The following is a 22,013-nucleotide window of genomic DNA, read 5'->3' on the forward strand; positions in this document are numbered from 1 at the left end:
GAACATGGTACCAAAACCAAACACTGCAAAAGGCAGACCACAATTTCACCTAACCCTGTATTTGGTCTTCGGAGGCACTCAATTAGTTGTATCATACGCTGAAGCTGCACAAGGCAAAAGAGACTACTCACTATTAGCACCAAGTAGAGTTCACCATCTGAAGACTCACCACCAAACCAAATTGATGCATGCTACAATATTTTCGTGATTTATGACCTTCCATTTAACCAGACGAGGTACATGCATCATACTGAATAATCATGTTGGTACAACTGATTTTGTTATTTAAAACAGAAGCCACGGCAAATAATTGATGATCAGTTTAGAAAGGACTGCAGACAATGGTGGCACCACCATGTTGAAAAAGATGCCTTCCTCTCACCCTCTGAAATAGTTATTCTAAAAGACTTGATGATGGTAGGGCTTCAGCTTCACCTCCATATACATACCAAACACTCTGACACTGTTTCTCTTGGTATGATTGGCCCAAGGGTCAGTGTTCAGGTATCAGGTTACTTGATTAGCAATAATGAACCTCTACCAATTGACCTAGAGAGGCAGAGAGCGCACAATAAAAGAGGGAGCTACGCAGTGCACCACAGTTTTTTGAAGAAGAATGAAGCCAGAAGCCAACCCCAAGATGATGGTTTTCAGTTCTCCCGTTGGACTGAGGAGCATCATCAACTCCCTAGTTGCCTTCTCCATCATTGTTGGCTCCGTCACCTTATTGTTCTACCAAGGCCAGGAAGGGCAGGTGCCAATGGTGGTCGAGCATGAACACCAAAAAACGCAGGTGCAGCTGGAGGCTGAGCACCATGAACAACTGAGAGCGAAGGAAGCACCTGTGCCGTTGACAGCTGAGCTCCCAGATGCCACTAAGGAGGAGTGCAATTGGTCAACAGGACGGTGGGCCTACGACAACGTGTCCCGCCCATTGTACTCTGGACTCAAGTGCGCCTTCATCTTCCCTGAGTTGTCTTGCGACAAATATGGCAGGAAGGATGTCATGTACCAGCACTGGAGATGGCAACCTTATGGATGCAACCTTCCTAGGTATGATTATAACAGATGTCCCTAATACAGTTGGGAGTATTTCTAGCTCAGTTTTGTTCATGTCATTGAAAAATCTAGAGGTGAAGAACTACAGCAACAAGATGTGTCAAAATCAGAGAGTTATGATTCTTTAAAGTAAATTTTTGTGTTTTATGCAAGGAAGCAGGGAAACATTCACTTCATCTGTAAGTGAAATAGAAAACACAGGACAGAACTGCAGAGAGAGAAAAATACTAGTTGTTACTAGTGTTAGGATAGGAAAATTTGATCTGATTGTGGTGGTTAGATAATTAACTAACAGTGAAAGACCACTGGCGAGGAAAAATCCCACCTACTTATTTTTAACTGTTCCATGTCATATGCTTGAAAGTCTAGAAAGGAGATCGTATCTTGCATAAAATTCAGCCGTTGATAAAAGCTTAGAATGCATGTGTATATGAAACCATGCCTGGAATTTTTCCATGTCAACAGATTCAATGCCACCAGGCTGCTTGAAAAGCTGAGAAACAAGAGATTGGTGTTTGTGGGCGACTCACTCAACAGGAACCAATGGGTTTCCCTGGTGTGCATGGTGGAGGCTTCTATACCTGACAACAGGCTCAAGATGCGTGTTTGCAATGGCTCACTCATCTCCTTCAAGGCATTTGTATGTTTTTTCCTTCATAAATCTACAGGCTACTATAAAATCCAATGATTTCCATCAGCCAATTTGAGAAACCATTATTCATTTTATTATTTTAGGAATACAATGCGACAATCGACTTCTACTGGTCGCCGCTGCTGGTGGAGTCCAACAGTGATGACCCCATTATCCACCGTGTGGAGTACAGGATTATAAGGGCAGACAGAATCGAGAAGCATGCCAATGCCTGGAGGGATGCTGACATCATTATCTTCAATTCTTACGTGTGGTGGAGGAAGCATAAGGATGACATGAGGATGAAGGTCATGTAAGTTCATTCGTTTCCCTTCCTAGTTCCTACTCATACCTAGGTAAGGTGACGTGAGGTCATGTAACCTTATCCTATCGCATTGCCTATTTCACATAGTTTTGAAGTTACCAGAACTGAAAAAAATACAAACTAGCAAGAGTTTTCAAAGGCAATGAATATCTGCAACATCTTTTGTTTTGAGCAGGTATGGTTCATTTGAGAATGGTGATGCAAGGTTAGAGGAAGTAGAAATGCTGGATGGTTTCGAGATAGCTCTCAAGAAATTAACCGAGTGGCTGGGCGAGAACATCGATAAGAACAAGACTAGAATCTTTTTCGCAGGATCATCACCTACACATTCCTGGTGAGTTCAACACAAGCACTACTCCCGCATCTTGTGCCAACACAAGTAAAACAGTAGTACATACCACCATGCCCGTGAAAAGATTGAAAGTGATCCAAGATGCATATATGTTTCTCAGGGCTAGCTGCTGGGGTGGAGTGGACAGGAACAAATGCCTTAATGAGACAGAACCGATCTACAAAGTTGGATATAAAGCGGCAGGGACAGATTACAGTATGATGGATAAGGCTAAGTCGTATTTTGGGACGTTGGAGAAGAAGGGCATACGCTTCGATATACTGAATATCACCGAGTTGTCTGACTACCGCAAGGACGGACACCCGACGGTGTTCAGGAAACAATTCGCCCCTCTGACAAAAGAACAGATGGCGAACCCAGCCAGCTACGCGGATTGCACGCACTGGTGCCTCCCGGGTGTTCCTGATGTCTGGAACGAGTTCTTGTACGGCTACCTCATGTACAAATGACCGACTACGTCAGTCAGAGTATATATATGTACTACTACATATGATGTACAAATGGCATACTCCATCTAGGTTAAGGTAGATTGCTTTGTTGCAGAGAAAGGCCCGCAATTCATACAGTTAGTTGTTTGCTTACGACAGACAGAGCACCATATAATTGTGGAGATTCCACACGAATTCTGCCATTACAAAGAAACAAGTTACGGATTAATAGGTGTCCTAGATGTATGATCCTGACATTATTTTTGCCTCACTGAAGCTAGAGCTAGGTAAGCACCTAACAGGAAGTAGTTACCTCAACCACCTTTACTAATCACTAATCAGTAGCAGGCAGAATTCATTCAGAGGCCAGGCAAGCAGTAAAGCAAGCCGAAAAAAACAGCACGTTTCAGCATTGGAAAATGAACGAAAATGGAACCTGAGCAGTAAGGTTTTGTCGCCGCGCGCAGCAGCCCACAGCGGAGGTAGATCGAGCCTGGATGCCATCGCCGCGTGCAGCACAACGCCGTCGCAGCCAACCTCCAGACTCGGTGCCATGCATCGGCTGGCTGCGCAAACAGATCAACATGGGAACGTTTCTACCGGTCACAGCCGCCGCTTTCGAAAGCCTGGTTATCCGCCGCCGCCGCCGCCGCCGCCGTTGATGAGTCGACGGAGAGCCGAGAGAGTAAAGACGACATGGCAGTGGACTAGAGGAGATAGGCCATGGCCCATGGGAGGGAAGGAAGCCCAGTGGGCTAACCCATGCCATACACATAATATAGAATCAATTAGTTTCTTGGTCCTAATAAAAATTGAGCTTAGTTTCTTGGCCTGTTTTTTTATTAAACTTGGTTGTTTGGCCTAGAAACGAGTTTCGTTTTGCTTCTTGACCCTTCCGGTTAGTTTGACAGACTAACGGTGTCAAAAGCAACCTGAAATAACTCTTTTACCTTAGCGCCAGCAGCTACAATTATATGCGTTGATCCATAGATTTATCACGACATCCATCGATCCGTTCCACACATATCGTAATGGAAATGCAAAAGCCTAAACTAAGGAACAGAGGATACGCAACACACTAGTACATATACAGTTGTGCAAAGACGGCGAGTCATACAGTATTGAGTATACCAACATATCCACACAACAAAATACTGTGCACTCAGAGAGAGAGGGGGGGGGGGGGGGGGGGGGGCCTGCACACGGTAGAACATGAACAGCATACGTGAGAGCTCAGAGCATCTTGTAGTTGACGACGGTGAGGAGCACGTCCGCGGGCTTGGCAAGGACCCCGGCAATGGGGTTCACGGCGCCGAACCCGCTAACGCATGCCACGGCGCTGGCGGCCATGGCCGCGCAGCCCGCACGGCCCACGTGCGCCTCGCCGTGGCCCAACACGAGCGGCGCCTGAGCACGCGTGCAGCCCGTCCTCCGCCCACGCCATCCACGCCGCCAGCGCCTGCGCCACCTCCGAAGCCACTAATCCGGCCCGCACGATCGCCACCGTCAACACCGCCGCCGCCTTGCCGAGGGGCGAGGAGGAGGAGGCGTTGAAAAAGGACAGCGCGGTGAGCGCGGCGGAAAGGGGCACCGCGGCGGTGAGTGACCGGAGGCCCCGCTTACCCATGCTCGGCTTCCTCATGCCGCCCAGCACGACCTGCCCTGTACCTCCCTGGCTCGGCTGGCGGCTAGCCCCGCGCCGCCTTGCTCGTGGCCATGGTTGGCACAGCCGCCAGGTAGGCCCGCGGCTCCCTACCACGAGGTGGATCCAGAGCTGGTCCAGGTGGATCCGCCGACGGGACCTCGTCGAAGCTGGCCATCTCCATCTCGCTGGTGGCTTGGGTTTGTTGGCCAGAGGGGCGGCTTCGACCGTGGCCCTGGACTGCGGGCTTACGGCTGGAGGGGCGCTGCGCGTCACGGTCGGAGAAGAGCCGCATTGGCCCTTGGGCGAGGGGCGCACGGCTGCAGGGGCCGCTGGGCGAGGGGTGCACAGCTTCAGGAGGGGAAGGGGAAGGTCTTCGTCGAGCAGAGAAGGAGAACCGTGCTTGGGGTACGGGAAGAGCGTCAGGGTAAGGCTACTTTGGTCTTTTTAAGCATACTATGCGCCGGCTCACGGCAGGTCTAGACGGAATGGACGAAAGGGTTAAGAACCAAAACGAAACTCGTTTGTGGACTAAATAAGTAAGTTCAATCGAGAAGGGGCCAAGAAACTAAGCTCAACTTTTATTAGATCCAAAAAACTAATTTACTCCATAATATAAAGCCTACCTAAATAGTCTCCATATTATTATATATATATATAATAATATGCGAGCCCACGGCAATCCGATCCACAGATATCCGGACATCTATCTACCTCAAAAAAAAATACGTTTCCCTCTCTCGCATCGCATGCACACACAAATTACTTTTTTCGCAAAAATACGAATGCAGACGCATAGATGATGATGATGCTAGCAAGCAGCCCCTAGGTAGCTTGTTGTATTTATTAGATTGCCATTGCCTCTGACCAGTTCTTATAGAAATGACCAGAGGCGGCTATAGAAATTGATAACAATTTTCCACACTGACCAGAGTACGTACAGCTCACCTGGTTAGTAGTCAAACAATAACGAGTACAATGCAAGCACGTAGATATATGTCAGCGTGGGCGCGTGTTTACGTATGGTCATATATCCAACATATACACCATCATCATAGATAGTCTCGTACATACCTTCAACCTTTCATTAGGATCAAATATATCCTGCATCATGAAATAATTACTTATGTAAGAATAACTACGATATTAGAATAGATTTTGTATTTGGTACACGGTGAGGTAAATAGTATCCAAGGCACCGGCGAGCCGAGTTTATCAATGACTGCAGCCTCTGATTACCAATTACGCAAGCATGCCATCGAAAAGAATAAAAAGAAAGACCCCACCCCATTATATGGTCCACGTATGCCTGAGCGGGAAAACACGGAAACTGCTCAAAACCGCTCCTCTTCCCCCTGCAGCCCCCATCCCCCCCACTGCACGTCGGGCACCCGTATTGAGCTCGAATCTGCTGTCACAGCACGGTACTTCCTGGGCTGCAGCTAGACAAGATGTTGGCTGTGAATTGTGCCATGATCTTTCACAAATTTAGCATGATAGGATTTCGATTTGGTTTTCACCTATGTGGAACTCATCGAGTTATTTGCATGTAGAACTGGGTTTGGTTTGAGCTAGATAGCAGCCTAATTAGTTAGTATTGTCATTACACTCCGATCCAATTGATGTTTTCACTGCTAGAAAACTTAGCATTAGCATTAGTACCGGGTACCGGTTGAGCTGGCCGGTACCGCGCTCCCGGTACTAAATACAGGATCATTTAGTACCGCTTGCAGCAACCGGTACTAAATACGACATAAAAAAATGAATAAAAAAGTAGAAACCGTCCGCAAGTCACAAGTCACATGAATTTTGTCATTACATTCCAACTGATGTTTTTTAAAGAAAAAAAGAGTATCTGTCAGCTGGGACAGATCTAGCTGGAGAGATGCATGATTGATGATGGAGGCGGATCAGACGACCAATGCAAGTGTGTTAGTGTCACGGCGGGGAATGTCTGTGTGTCGGTCCATTGGGCGCTTCCTAGCTTAGCTTAGCTGGTTTTCTTTGCTAGCTTTCCACCACGCTGCTGGTTTATTTGGCAAGCTTGATTTCGATTTGGATTTCAATTTGTTTGCCTCCACGTATGCACGCACCGCTCACAAAACAAAACACTGATGGATCGGATCTATCTAGCTATCGGCCGGATCATCCATCACGCACCAAGCAAGCATACAGCCATGTTCTGTCGCATGTTCGGATGTTCCATTACACTGATTGATCGATCTCGCGCTACAGCTAGCTCAATTAAAAAACAAGTTGTGTGCGCTCGCGCAAAGATAATCGATGTACATACATATTTACAAGACCGCCATTTAGTGAAACTAGGATGTTTGCACACTAAGGGTGAGTGTGCGTACGTATCTGTAAGTCTGTACTGTGTTTTGCAAAAATAAAAAATGCAATACTCATCATTCGAATTGCAAAGAAAAGGCCGGTTTCGGATTACACTTTTTGTGGAGAACGCGGGCCAAACAAAAGACAGCTTGTCATTTGATTGGAAAAAAAAGGAGGGAAGATATGTACATGTGTGTGTGTGAGAGAGAGAGGGGGGCTGAAGATGGAAATTATGCGCTGGTATGGATGCGTATATATAGCATTTATAGGCCGGCAGCCTCCTGAAGCAAGGAGGTGGTAGGTTGGGAGGGAAACAACAGACAGGCAAGGCAAGGCAAGGCAAGGCTGCTATGCCAATGGAGGAGGAGGAGGGTGGTCGTCGGCGGAGCGGCGGCGGCGGCGAGCAGAGGACGATGGAAGGGGAAGCGGAGGCGTGGCGGCGTTGGGCTGTTCTGGTTGCGACGGTGTGGATCCAGGCTCTGACGGGGACCAACTTCGACTTCTCGGCCTACTCGTCGGCGCTCAAGTCGTCGCTGGGCATCTCCCAGGAGGCGCTCAACTACCTGGCCACCGCCTCCGACCTGGGCAAGGCCTTCGGCTGGTCCTCCGGCCTCGCCCTGCTCTACATCCCCCTCCACGCCGTCCTGCTCGTCGCCGCCGTGCTGGGGCTCGCCGCATACGCCCTGCAGTACGGATGCCTGGTCTCCGTCAACCTCGCCGCAATCCCATACCCGATGGTATGTACATGTACTCAGTACTCTCCTCAGAAATGTCTGACAAGCAATAGCTGCAATCCGCTAGCTAGCTAGAGCAGGTAGGTGAATGGCGTGTCCATTTACTGCTCAAGTGCGAGCCCCGTTGTGAGGTGGTAGAAATCGCATCGTTAGAAGGAAGAATCAAACTGAAGAAAAGGATAGCAATAAATTGGGTGTAGATGGCGACGGATGATAGGGACGGCGACTGATGATATTTGCTCCATGCATTACTTCCATGGCGGAGCTGAAAGGGAGGGAGGGAGGAAGAATGGCTGCCCGTCGATCCCTCCTCCCTTGGGTTGCGCACCCTGCTGCTTCCTTATTTTAAGCCAAAGACGAGTGAGATAAATTTTGCCTTTCCTTTTCGTCTTGGAATGCAAGACTCGGCTCCTTCCTTACGTTTGTTATCCGATCCGGTCAGATTCCTTCTCACCTTTTGTTACATTTTTGATAAAGTCTTACTTAGCACACGAGTTTATGACTTGGGACTTTATAAAGAGATGACATGCATGAGAATAGGAGATGAGATGGGATCAGCACTGCAACAGTCACAAACTATTCGAGCAATAACTTAATTCCATCCAGTCAACTCCCGGCCCTCCAATAATAGAGCTCAACTACCCTGCTGGTACAGCACAGGTAGGTCGTAGTATGTAGCTCATATGTATACAGCATGTTCTCAGCCTGTCAGCCAGTGCCAAATAAGTCTACCATCACCAGAATAATAATTACAACTGAAAAACAACTGAGGCTGTATCACCCTGGAACAGGCTCTGAAAGCATCGCAGCCATTCTCACATCATCATCCACCGACTCCACACCTTCCTTCCTTTAATATATGTATTCATCAGGAGCAGCACACGAATGGAAACCGCAAACTTCCACAATCCCAAGCCCCAGATGCGTTCCATATCAAATAGGCCCCCGAAGCACACAATACATATCATTCCTGCAGTATTCAGCAGATAACCTATATATATTAGCCATCAAATTTTCTTGAGAGGAGACTTTCCTCAAATGTTTGAAGCCAAAGATGTAGTAACACATGTTAAACTGTCAAGATGCCACAATTAACATGCAATTTAACCAATTCTTTTCCCAAAAAACAACAACAACATGCAATTTATGGTGAATTTAATTACTCGATCATATTCTGATTCATATGCTGCACTGCAGATGTTCTTGGTCTGCTTGATAGCAGGGTGCAGCATCTGCTGGTTCAACACGGTCTGCTTTGTCCTCTGCATACGCAGCTTCTCCGCAAGCAACCGCCCCCTGGCCCTGTCCCTCTCAATAAGCTTCAATGGCCTCAGCGCCGCCTTCTACACTCTCTTTGCAAATGCCCTATCCCCTTTGTCCCCATCTGTCTACCTCCTCCTCAATGCCATGCTCCCTTTTGCCATCTCTATTCTTGCGCTCCCAGCTATACTCCTCTGCCACACGCAAGAAAGCCAACACCACAGCATGCCCAATCATGACAGGCGTGTCTTCCTCGGCCTTTACATCCTCGCATTCGTCACTGGCACATATCTGGTGGTCTTTGGATCTTTCACCGCAACCAGGTCTGCTGCATGGGTCATCCTCACAGGCGCCATGGTCCTCCTCGCCCTTCCTCTCATCATCCCTGCCTGCTCCAATTGCTCGTATTTGGATGCACATGGCCCTGACCCTGCATCTCCACTAAACCATGATGACCCACACAAACCGCTACTAATCAGTAACAATCATCAGACAGAGTCCGATGCCGTGATGGAAATAACAATGGAGCATCAGCTGCAGGGCAGTTGTGGAACATTACTACACAAGGGCCGCCTGGCGGTGCTCGGTGAAGAACATAGTGCAAAGAGGCTCATTGGGTGTGTGGACTTCTGGCTCTACTACACAGCCTACTTCTGTGGAGCCACTGTCGGGCTGGTATACAGCAACAACTTGGGGCAGATTGCGCAATCATTGCACCAGCAGTCACAGCTCACCATGCTACTTGCTGTCTACTCATCCTTCTCCTTCTTCGGTCGTCTTCTCTCTGCACTCCCCGACGTCCTTCACAGGTCCTTCTATCTTGCTCTATATCTCATCAATCATCATCACATGGCCTCCTAACTAACTACATATACAATTTGTTTACAGGAAGGTGTCACTTGCTCGGACAGGGTGGCTTGCTGCTGCCTTGGTGCCCATGCCAATGGCCTTTTTCCTTATGTGGAAACAACAAGATGGAAGTACTCTGATAGTAGGAACAGCACTAGTTGGCCTAAGCTCAGGGTTCATCTTCGCTGCAGCAGTGTCGGTGACCTCCGAGCTCTTTGGACCGAAGAGCGTCGGTGTGAATCACAACATCCTAATCACCAATATCCCACTGGGCTCATTCCTCTACGGCCAGATTGCTGCCATGGTATATGACGCAAATGGACAAAGGATGTCAGTAATGGATAACCGCACTGGCACAATTGACACCATGATTATGTGCATGGGGGTGAGGTGCTACTCAACCACCTTCTTCGTGTGGGGTTGCATCACATTGCTGGGGTTAGCATCGAGCATAGTCCTATTCAAAAGAACAAAACCAGCTTATGCTACTACTGCTAGTCGATCAAGTTGTAAGCACCAAGTTTCCAGTTGAACAGAGAAACTCCTCGACCAGTGCCTTGCTGCTTTGAATCATTGTTAGCTTGTACACAATTTTGGTATAGTTTTAGCTGAAATTGTTACATATAGGTACACGAAATGAGTACCACCACAAGACACATCAAGAAGATAGGAAATTACTAGCTTAGCAGCTGGAATGTACAGAACCAGTATTCCATTTACTGGGCATTAATACTAACAAGTAGGCCCAAGATTTCATGAAATCAGCTTTGAATGTTTGTTGCTGGTTGAATTGAGATGTGTAAAATTCTACATATTTACTGTTGGTATGTACTCTCTCCGATTCAAAATACGTGCTGTTTACGACATCGACAAGGCCTAAAAGGTGACCCTGTGACCAATGAAAATATGACATTTCAAAGGAAGGTAATTAAACATTTTGAAAGTACTTCTCATGGTTAATCTAGTAACATCTATCTTACATTGTCAATCTATATCGTCTTTTATATATTGATGGTCAAATTAAAAAAAAAGTTAACAACAGGAATCCTAGAATGATATGTATTTTGTATCGAGGTAGTAATATATGATGACTCAATACATGCTAGAGTTCAGAGCAAATAACTTATCTTTCAATCTTTCCCAAGGTGATACTGTTTACATTAAATAAGGAGGGCAATGAGTTTTCTAAATAGCAGAAAATGAAACACAGTTTTTAAATTTTGGAAGGATGCCTAGATGGACCCCTCCAGTGAGCTGTAATAGGAAAAGAACTATACTTCACTAAGCAACCCTTGGAGCATTCAATTATCATGCAAACAAATGGACTTCGCTCTGCCACCTTTTCTTAACCTATAATTTTGCTATTATATTGTTAAAATAATATACTATAAAGCAAAATCCAGTGTGGACGTGTACAAGTTGGCACATGCCTATAAACATTCCTGGAAGCTACCATCCAGCAATTTCAGGGAAGTAGGAGAGACCAAGATGATCTGAAATTAACAGCTGGTATGTAAATTACAAGACCAGCACTCAATTTACAGGGCATTAACACTAACAAGTCGGCCCAAGATGGAATTGCATCAGTTTGGACTGTTGTTGCTGGTTGAGTGGATTTGTGTGCAAAATCCTCCATATATACTGTTTTTATATAATACTTAATGACATAAAGTATGCAGAACTTTGGAGACCGAATCTGACTAGCATGTCAGCTTTGTGCTGAAAATGATAATCAAATAACCTTTTTCAATCTTTGTCAAGGTGATGCTGATACAGCAAACAACGGGTCAAATGAGTTCTTCAAATAGCACAAAATGACATGCAACATCTTTAAATTTTGCAAGAATGGTCTAGATGGATTATTGCAGCGAGCAGTAACTAAAAGGAACTATACTTCAATGAATGATCCGTGTAGCATACAATTATTATCATACAAAGAAACAAACAATTTCCACCCTTTTCTAAACCTATAACTTCACTGATATGCTGTTAAAACAAAATATAACAAGTGAAATCCAGTCTGAACGGTTACAGTTTAGCTCAGTTGTTCCCTCAACGAATTTTTCTCCCTTGAAAAAATGTTTATCGCAATTTCCTATTAAACTTCACAGGAAGGTACCATCCAGGCATCCAGAAATTTCAGAGATCTAGGACAAATAATTCAACAAGTGCAAACAATTCATATGCATGTTACCTCATTCAAGGGGTCTATAAATGGAGGATGCAAACAGTTGACATGACTCATAACTCATGACTATTTCTTGTGTTGTTCATCATGCTTGCACCATGGATTTAGGGCTTCTCTCATAGCTTGGGCCTCTGGACTGCTTCCCCAAGCTCGTTTTTCTGACTCCAAGACAGTCACCTTCTCATCTGTAGGATACGGGGAAAAAAAATATAAGTGTCATTCCTGTGTAGCAGTGAACAATAGAGAAACCAAATGAACTTGACAGAATGAATGGTGCCAGGTAATCTGAACCAGTTATGCGGCGGCTAAAATATCCAATCTTTAGATTGTTGTTAGTAGGAGGGAGCACTGAACCGTCCAGTTTAGATAGCTGTTAGTTATTTGTACTAATTTTGGGAACCTTTGGCCACTTCTCGGTGTTTTAAACAAGCCGATTGATTTAGTGGTAAACCATCTACTAGCCTGAATTTGGATGATAGCAAATTTCAAATGCCGGTAGGATCTAGGAGAGCAGAAAAGCTGGACTTGGAAAATTTTCAATCCGCCAAAAAGGTACCAACAGCCAAACTTGGGGACTGGACTGTAGATAATTCATTCATGAAAGTCTGATGATTGAATTAAAAGATTCAAGAAACTACAAGAGGGAGGGTTGGATGCTGAGGTGCAGAGTGGGGGATTGAGGGGAGCGAGAACCGTACAGAAGCCGGTGTGGATCATGAAGAGCTCCATGGCGGCACCTATGGAGGCCCCGACCGCCGCGATCTTCAGGTACCAGCCCGCGAACCTCATGATATGGTTCGCTCCCAGTGAATCCTCGAGGGCAGGGTGGCCGGAGCGAGCTCAGGCGATGGCGGTGGCGGCTTTGAGGTCGCCGGCGATGCGGGTGCTTTTTCAGCCGAGCAGACTGCCAAGGATGGATCGTCCTCTTTCTCTTTCCCATTCCAACAAAATGGGGGCCCGGCCCACCGAGGCCCAAAAGGCTGGCCCGCATCGCATTCCATCCACAATCACACTGGCGTCTCCTCTCCCCCACACCACGGTGACCACACGCTCGCCCGCCCATGGCGGCGACCTCGCCGACGACCGCATCCATACGAGCTCCATGCCCAGGGCTCAATCGCGTCTCCTTGCCCTGCTGCCTCCGCCGCCCCCGTCGCGCTACTCCTTGGTGGAGACCCCCGCGATGCAGCCGTAAAGGGAAGTCGGTCGCACGGACGTCGTGGAGGAGGCGGCACCGAGGGGATCAGAGACTGAGAGAAAGGATGACGAAGAGTCGGAGGCCGGTGCGCTGCGTGGGGTGGCTCAGAATTGACGGGGTTGCGGCGGATATCATCAGCATCGCCGCGCCCGCCGTGCTCGCGCTCGCCGCCGACCCAGTCACGGCGCTCGTCGACACCGCCTTCGTCGGCCATATACGTAAGGGTAGGTTTGGTTAGTGTTTATTATAAAGGGTTTATTATTGGATGCTAATTAGGAGTATTAAATATAGATTAATGACAAAATAAATTCCATAACCTCTAGGCTTTTTTCGAGACGAATCTGTTAAGCCTAATTAGTCCATGATTAGCCCATATGATACTATAGTAAACATGTGCTAATCATGGATTAAGTAGGCTTAATAAAGTCATCTCGCGAATAAGCCCTGGGCTTATGCAGTTAGTTTTATAATTAGTTTATATTTAGTCTTTCTAATTAGTATCAAAATATTCGATGTGATAGGGCTTATTATAAGCACCTGGAATTCAAACAGCCCCTAATTCTCGCTAGGCCGACCCATGTAATCTAGTGCACTAAACTTCATTTGACAATCAGAATCGTGCTACTCAAAGCAATCTACACAGGCTGTACAAGATTCATGTATAGAATAGAATACATGAAAAATTTACCACTGCTTTGAGGGGATCGATCAATCACTTGATGTGCATCTATGTTGTCAGGCTCGGATGAACTCGCGGCTGTTGGTGCGTTTGCTTCCGTCTTCAATTTGATATCCAAGCTGTTCAATGTGCCATTGCTTAATGTCACCACATCATTTGTTGCGGAGCAGCAGGCAGTCAATGGCAATAGTTCTAATACCACAGGACAAAGTAAGCAAAAGAAGAGTTCTATTTTGATGTCTGAAAAACCATCCCTATCGTTTTCATTACACTGATTAGTGTTTAGTTCTCGCCTAGGAGATGAATTTTTGATGTCAGAAAAGAAGGCAAGCCAACAGCGTAAGGTTCTTCCGGCAGTTTCAACGTCCTTGGCGCTAGCTGCCGGCATTGGATTGTTGGAGATGGTGGCACTGATTGTTGGATCTGGGACACTGATGAACATCATTGGTATACCCGTTGTACATAAGACTAATTTACTGGCATACTCGGATTCATAGGATCTAGTTCTTCTCTGTAACTTGATGTCGCACTTGGTGTACTTTAGGGTGTTTCTTCCGTGTTCTGTTCGCATGAAACATCTAATGTCTATGCAGCTCCAGTGTCTAGGTTATTTAGGTGCCACTTTTGATGCTTCATTGTGAAGTTGTTTTATTCCTAATTTATACCTGAATCTCTGAAAGTGTGTTTTTGGACCTTATGTTCGTATGCTTGCTGGTAGTTGGAGCACCAAGAAAATTTCCTTTTCATCACCCTGTAAACAATAGACATTTTACAATGTGTGTAAGGTAATTATGAAACAAGGACATATGATATAGTGTGATAAAACCTTGGTTATATCAATATCCTGTTCCTTTCAACAATTAGTGCGTAGTAGGCATCATTATGTTCTAAAATTTGATCACTTTATGTCTTTATTGTCTAAGTCTCGTGGGATAATTAAGCACAGATATCTTCCTGTCGTATCACTCGTACTTTTAGAGCTGCAAAAATCCTATAGCAAAACAGCATAACTAACCTATTTACCCTTTTTCTCATTTGTGGTGGATAAGGCTCTTGAATCTAGTATATGTAACCAGCTTTCTTGTGGTCTATTTACTTCAATTTTTCTGACCTTAAGGTTTTGTAATGTTTGCAACTGCTTTAAGTTATACTTGATGGTAGCTGCTGTGGCTAATTCTCAATGCAATTTACTACCAAAACACTGTTACTGAACATAAGTTGTTTTGTTTACTGTCTACACAGGATTCACCAATGCGAGCACCAGCAGAACAATTTCTTACATTGAGGGCATATGGTGCTCCACAAATTATAGTGGCACTTGCAGCTTAGGGTGCATTTCATGGATTCCTGGATACGAAGACACCATTGTATGCTGTGGGTATGTGTATGCCAGCTCATTTTGACAAATTTTGTAACACGTAACATTTTGTCCATCTGGAATTTCTTGGACCTTGTTATTTAAACACATGATTTGTTGTTGTAACAGTTTTTTTGTTATTTGAGATGCCCTTATGTAATTCATTTAAAGTGGTTAAGCAAGGAACTGATGTCATCATGCATACAGCTGCTGGCAATCTATTAAATGCAATACTGGATGCTGTACTTATCTTCCCACTTGGTCTAGGAGTAAGCGGCGCTGCCTTGGCTACAGTGACCTCTGAGTATGTTGGACCCATTGTTATATCTTTTAGCAATAAAATTAATTTTCAATATCTTTGCTTCCTCATATTATCATTTATTCTTATATAATTATGAACCCCCTAAACTATTTGGATCAATTGTTGACATGTATTCAGGTACTTGACAGCGTTGATCCTCCTTTGGAAGCTGAGTAACGAAGTAGACCTGTTCTCATGGAATATCATTGGAGATGGAGTAATCTGTTACCTGAATTCTGGTCGGTCAATATCCCTCGTGCTCATATCCAAGGATGTTGCATGTCATGATTTTGCTTTATTGTAAGCAAGCACTGATTCAAATGGACAGAAAACTATCCATGATTCATTTCTGTTTGATAGTTGTTTTTAGAGCCCTGTGTTACATCTTAGTGCAATAGACCTTTATGAAAACAACTTGAGCTTGAACGATTTTCAGGTGGACTGCTAATTGGCAGAACAATTGCAGTACTCCTGACATTGACATTATCTACGTCCCTGGCTGCAAGGGAAGGGCCTGTTCCAATGGCTGGCTATGAAATATGCTTGCAAGTGTGGTTAACAATTTCTCTGCTGAATGATGCTCTAGCCCTTGCTGGTCAGGTGTGCAAAATTACTTTAGTGCCTTTCATCAAATCTCTTACCTGTGTGTTTGCTTGTGAGGTATCCCTAATTTGTGCAGGCTCTACTTGCAAGTGAATATGCGAAAGGGAATTACAAGCAAGCCCGCATGGTTTTATACAGAGTCCTGCAGGTTAAGAAGTTATTTCTTGGAAAAAATTCAGAAATGACATCAAGTTTCTCCTTTTCCTCAAGGAGCTGATACTGTTCCTCTTTTTGGTGTAGGTTGGAGATGTGACTGGTGTTGTACTTGCTGCTACCCTACTCATTGGCTTTGGATCTTTGTCCTTGCTGTTTACAGATGATCCTGCAGTTTTGGACGTTGCCCAATCTGGAGTTTGGGTACTGATAATTTTGAGAAATTGATGCTTAGTTTCTCAAGTGGTGCGCAGGGAGTTTATGTTAACATTGTGAATGCTGGATTGTTGCAGTTTGTAACTATTTCTCAGCCGGTAAATGCTATTGCATTTGTGGCCGATGGGCTCTACTATGGTGTTTCTGACTTTGCCTATGCTGCATACTCTACGGTTCTGATTTATGCTCTTACTTTATCACATTATTTTGTCTCCAACAGTTTTACCTTATCGTGCCATTAGTTATCACTTAGCACAGCTTTGTCATGCTAACCATATAGAATCTGATTGTTTCAGTTTTTTGCGGGGGCCGTCTCATCAGTGAATACTTATCGCAGCTCCTAAGTTTGGTCTTGGTGGCATCTGGGCTGGCCTTACTCTATTGATCAGTTTGCCAGCAATTGCTGGTTTCTGGAGGTAGTAATTGATGATTCATTTTGTAGCAGTCTATTGCTTCTTATACTGGAATATAGGTAGTAGAATGACTTGAGAGTGATTTTTGTGGTTTCCAGGTTAGGGAGCAAAGGTGGACCTTGGGAAACTATCTTGTCAGAGAGTGAGTAAAGCACAGATGTGACCATGTATATTCAAGTGATCTCCAACTGTCAACATTAAGGTGGAGACGCATATGGTTGCAGGCCATATAGCCCTGGGTAACAGAAGGCCTGTGTGGCAGATAACAAGGTAGCTGATGTATCTCTGTGGAAGTATGTAAACAGTATACTTGTATTTGGTTTTAGCTAGCTGAGCTCTCTTGTTATGCCTGCTCTAGGAGAAGGAGGCTTTACAGCTTGCAAGTGTTTACCATGTATGTACAAGAAAGCTGCGTTCCCATAGAAGGCCCTTCGTGTAAATTTTGCTTCTGGAAAATCCTGCATGTAAATGATAAAATGAATTGTCTAACATTCGGATCTGTGTATCTTGTAAACATTTTTGGCATTCGTGTAACTCAGTGGTTGCTTGAAATAGAATTATCTTAGATGCCTGTTCCAGTATTGTGCAAGTGCAGCATCGTGGGACATTGCAAATTTGCTAAGATTTGCAAGTTGCCTTTTTTTTTTAATTGTGTGTGGAGACTATACTAGTAAGCCGATGGGCCAACCCATGGTGCAGAAAAGACTTGAGGGCCCAGGCTTCCAAAGTTTAGCCCACCGGCCCACCCTGGTTGAGATTCCTTTCCGTCACTCTCAGTCCCCGGAGATAGAGAGAGGCAGGAGGCCAGCAACCAAGCAGAGGCGGAGGAAGAGGGCGGCCACAGCCGGAGCAGAAAGCCAGCAAGCCACCAGCAGAAGGAAGAAGCGGCGAGGGCCGAGGATGCCGTGCCTCAACGTGTCCACCAACGTCAACCTAGAGGGGGTGGACACCTCCGCCATCCTCGCCGAGGCCTCCAAGGCCGTCGCCAACATCATCGGCAAGCCAGAGGCCGTAAGCATCGCCTCTCCCTTTCCCCCTCTCGTTCCCTTTTTTATCTGCTGTTCTTGGAGGGATATCTCTCCCCTTGCATCTGTTTGTTTTGTGATATGTAGGATATGCTTCCATTTCGTGATTGGACCTGTTAGGGTTTTGAGGAGGATGTGCATCACTGTATGGCACCTTTCTGTAGGCTATCAGTCCATTAATCTGTCTGTTTACGGATGGTAGTTTAAAGAGAACTTATGTGAATCAGCACGATTTCCCACCACTATTCCCCTTTGATAAATGCTACGATGCGGATTTTGAGCTCTAAGGCTTTTATTTTGGGGGTAATATTACCTAGGTTTATCATGGACACTGCGATGTTGGTACTCACTGAACTCGAAAACTTTGATAATATTACATGAAACAATCTAAACAACTAGAACGGGACTGCAATCTCTTGCATATCACTGCCATCCTTCATAAATTGAGTTCATATATAATTGAACCTGTAATTTTGGCAGTTTCAGCATTGAGGAAGAAAATCAGATAACTGAATAGTCTGAGACAGCATCCCCAGTTTCTATCTAGGATTGATATTGTGACCACTGTGATCACTCAGTACAAGAGATATCAAGCCTTTCGTCTAGCAATTTCCCTAATCCCTATCCTGCCAATCTGACAGTTGAATAGCAGTGCAACATCAATCCACCGAGAACAGATGTAGTATCTATTAAAACAAACTAACTGATGAAAGTCTATGCTCACAATTTTTCTAGACCAGATTCCCAGCAACCAGCAACCCCTAGTGTACCATTCATTCTCCAGCACTAATCTGATGCGCTGTTAAATTTGTAGACCATGGCTGCATGTGCTTTTCCTTTACGTTATCCCTAATACTACAGACATCAATTTTATCTATATTAAGTTTGAAAATTCATGTCTATCAGCAATTCATATCAGTGTTAGTAATAGTCAGGCAGCTGCTTTGCTATTATCATGGACAAAGATGACCTTTCTGGATACTTCGGATTCAAAACCTGACCACATTAGCCTTATTCTCATACTGTCCTTCTTTGGGTTCCTGGTGAGTGTTCCTGTGGTGATAGGCTCAGATTGCTGAAATTTAGATTTTATTTGTTTGTCTGTGCTTGATTTATAGTCAAAGCCATTTCTCTTGGGTACTATCATCTTGAGGAATTAACTGGAATGCTTATCCTTCCACAGTATGTGATGGTTGTTGTCAAGGGTTCAGTGCCTATGGCTTTTGGAGGTACCCAGGAGCCCGCAGCGTATGGCGAGCTGGTTTCCATTGGAGGGCTGAACCCTGATGTCAACAAGAAGCTGAGTGCTGGCATTGCTTCTATTCTGGAATCAAAGCTGTCCGTTCCCAAGTCCCGCTTCTACCTCAAGTTCCACGATTCAAAGGCAAGCAGCCACTATTTCTTGTTTACTCAAGCTTTGGGGGGTCGTTCTAACCATGACCAAGTTCTTATTTCAGTTTTGTTCTTTGTTAGGCTTATCCTGCACAAGAACATGCTCAATGTTTGCATGCTTTGCATCAAGAATAGATCATGTAAATAACCATCTGTTGTTTGATGACAACTTCCTAGTTTTGCATATGTTTCCTTTCCACTTGCTTACGTAGATGGTGTTAGCTCCAGTGATATCTTGGCATCATGATGATTGTGAGATTTATTTTGATCATGCAGCGCTCAGACTTTGGTTGGAATGGCTCCACCTTCTAGATTTGAGGTCCGTGGGCGTGGCTTCGGTGAAGGGAAATGTGCTAGCTAATGTCATGTCCATTTGCATGATGGCCTAATAAGGACAAAATTGGAAGGTATCAGTTCGTCTGTGGTGAGCTGAGGAGTGAAAACTGTTATGTGGAACTGGGGCAGACTTGTTTGAATGCAACCTAGCAAACCTGGCTATCTTGGTTGTTCCTTTCCTTTGGGTAATAGTAAGCTTGAAATGATTCCGCCTATATTGTTTGGTTTGATAGGGGACAGTGGATGGTAACTTTCCAAGGGCACTCTCTGCTGTTGTGCTTTGTTGGCTCAGTACGGTATATTGTTGGTGCCAGGTAACAAAAAAGAAAAAAGTCATATAAAGGAAGGAATAATGCAAGGGGATGGAGGTTTGATCCTCAAGTATGGTGGGAAGAACTTTGCTGGTGTGCTGCCAGTTTCTTCCAGAACCAAGTGCATAATATAGTAAGTACTTGTTTGATACTAGGAAAAATGGAGGAGATGCATTGCAGTTGTAGGCAGTGGTGTTTGACCAAACTGTGTCGGGTGCCTGACCTGGAATGGAGAGGTCCTCTGCTGCCCGACCCTTTTGCTGCTGCTTGTTGAATTCCTTCCTTCCCACCAAATCGCGTTGCGTGTTTTTGAAATAAGATTTTATGCATTTCTGAAACTCTGTGAACTCACAAATATACATAGACAAGGAATTTTGCACAATCCAATGGCTTGGCTTTTTGGTACTAGCCGGTCACCATTTGGAATGTACTCCTATAAAGAGGCTTGATAGGAAACGTGCAGCCTAGTACTTGCACTGGAGGTCTGGAGCGACCGTGTCGGTGCGGTGGCTGTGGCGTGGCTTGGCTTTCTATTCAATTCTCAGATCCACCATGGCCGCGGCCTCCCCTCCTCTCCTCCCTACCACCGTCGTTGTCCCGGCCGCCGCCACGCCATCCCCTGCACCCATCCCCAGCGCCGACGACGCCAACCCGGCCGCGGTGCGCGCCTTCCTGTCCCGGCTCCTCGATTACGGCCGGCGCGCGCTGTCGGGTGCCCGCTCGTGGACCGCTCGGCGCTCTCCCGCCCGGACTCCCTGTCCGACGCCACCTCCCGCCTGCGCCAGAACCTGGCCTACTTCCGCGTGAACTACGCCGCGGTGGTGGCGCTCTCCCTGGGCGCGTCGCTCCTCGCGCATCCGTTCTCGCTGGCGGCGCTCCTCGCGCTGCTCGCCGCCTGGTGCCTCCTGTACATGCTCCGCCCCGCCGACGCGGCGCCGGTCGCCGCCTTCGGACGCACCTTCTCGGACAAGGAGGTGCTCGGGGGCCTGATCGCATGCTCCGGCGTGCGTGGTGTTCCTGACCTCCGTGGGGTCGCTCATCTTCTCGGCGCTGGCTCTGGGCGTGGTGTGCGCGCACGGGGCGTTCCGCGTGCCGGAGGAGCTGCTGTTCCTGGACGAGGGCGACCAGGCGGGTGGCAGCGGCAACCCGCTGATGTCGTTCATCGCCAGCGCCATAGCAGGCACAGGAGGAGGAGGACACGTCGTGTGATGGCTGCCATGGTCATTTTGGTTCGACTTTTGCACCTGTTTTGCTTTTGCAAAAGGTAGCTTAAACTTTGCCGTAGTACAAATGCAAAAGCATCTACACTCTACTTTCGGTGGCTTTTGGGGTAAAAGATTACCCATTTGCCACTGATTATGAAAAAAGATTTATTCTATCCCACCTCCCGTCCCCATCCGCTCTATCCCGCCTCTGTTCCCATCCCGCAACCCGCCCCCCTCCTCCCGCCCCTCGTCCGACGCCGCCCCGCGCTGCCTGCCGCTGCGCCGCCCCGGCCGCCGCGCCGCCACACCACCCGCCCCCGGGCCCGCCGCCATGCCGCCCCGCTCCAAGGTAGCGCCGCCTGCCTCGGCCCGCAGCCGCGCCGCCCCACACCGCCCCGCACCGCCTCGGTCGCACCGCCCGCCCCGCCACCGCGCCGCCCACCCCCCGGGCCTGCCGCCGTGCCTCCCCGGCCGCCCTGACGTCGCGCTGCCCCAACGCCGCGGATCGAGAGTACCCTGGCCGCCCCACCCCAACACCGCCCGCCCAAGGCCACACCACCCCAGCCGCCTCGACGTCGCACACAATACGCAGTTTCCCACAGCTCACAGCTGACCTAACCAAACGGTCTTCTGCTTTTCCCACAGCAGATTTTTTACAGCAGCTTTTCCACAGCCCACAGCTCACAGCAGCTTTTTTTTTAGTCACAGACTAACCAAACACAACCTCAATGGAGTGCATTTTGGTGTTTGGTGACGAGGGAGGGAGTCGATTCATTCATGTTTGCATCACAGATCCAATCCCATTCATGTTGGGCTGGGCCTCTGTCCGTCTGGTCGGCCCAGCTGGGCCACCCCAGGAGAAGGAAGGAGCGTTGTCGGCCTGGCCTGGAAGGGGAACGAACTAGCCGTTACAGAAAATAAATAATCTCCGACTAGCCGTTGCGCCGCCCATTCCTCCCCTCCCCTCTTCTCCACCTAAAACAAACACTCCTGCCATTCTGCTGCTTCCATTTCCAATCCCA

General features: G+C 46.7%; 2 protein-coding genes, 1 long non-coding RNA gene and 2 pseudogenes across 4 annotated transcripts; 4 read left to right on the forward strand and 1 right to left on the reverse strand.

The window, feature by feature from the left end:
• On the forward strand, nucleotides 1–3,024 carry LOC112886315 (protein trichome birefringence-like 34). Its single transcript, XM_025952182.1, has 5 exons — nucleotides 1–1,053; nucleotides 1,525–1,699; nucleotides 1,795–2,003; nucleotides 2,191–2,349; nucleotides 2,468–3,024. Exons 1-5 carry the CDS (start codon nucleotides 617–619, stop codon nucleotides 2,814–2,816), a joined length of 1,329 nt encoding a protein of 442 aa, XP_025807967.1. The 5' UTR covers nucleotides 1–616; the 3' UTR covers nucleotides 2,817–3,024.
• A 4,160-nt stretch (nucleotides 3,025–7,184) lies between these two features.
• On the forward strand, nucleotides 7,185–17,256 carry LOC112886317 (annotated as a pseudogene).
• On the reverse strand, nucleotides 8,110–8,807 carry LOC112886318. Its single transcript, XR_003227370.1, has 2 exons — nucleotides 8,669–8,807; nucleotides 8,110–8,475 (listed from the first exon to the last, which is right to left on the reverse strand). It is a non-coding gene; the product is annotated as an uncharacterized LOC112886318 (long non-coding RNA).
• Nucleotides 17,257–17,397: 141 nt separating the features above from the next.
• Nucleotides 17,398–19,756, forward strand: LOC112886316 (macrophage migration inhibitory factor homolog). Of its 2 annotated transcripts, none has more exons than XM_025952185.1 (3): nucleotides 17,398–17,733; nucleotides 18,931–19,131; nucleotides 19,416–19,756. In XM_025952185.1, exons 1-3 carry the CDS (start codon nucleotides 17,401–17,403, stop codon nucleotides 19,449–19,451), a joined length of 570 nt encoding a protein of 189 aa, XP_025807970.1. In that variant the 5' UTR covers nucleotides 17,398–17,400; the 3' UTR covers nucleotides 19,452–19,756. The 2 variants fall into 2 exon arrangements, with proteins under 2 accessions (XP_025807970.1, XP_025807968.1); XM_025952183.1 differs by lacking the exon at nucleotides 19,416–19,756 and adding an exon at nucleotides 19,221–19,341.
• Nucleotides 19,757–20,338: 582 nt separating this feature from the next.
• LOC112884209 lies at nucleotides 20,339–20,995 on the forward strand (annotated as a pseudogene).
• Nucleotides 20,996–22,013: the final 1,018 nt, after the last annotated feature.

The sequence above is a fragment of the Panicum hallii genome, chromosome 3, assembly GCF_002211085.1.
Source record: "Panicum hallii strain FIL2 chromosome 3, PHallii_v3.1, whole genome shotgun sequence".
Taxonomy (NCBI): Eukaryota; Viridiplantae; Streptophyta; class Magnoliopsida; order Poales; family Poaceae; genus Panicum; species Panicum hallii.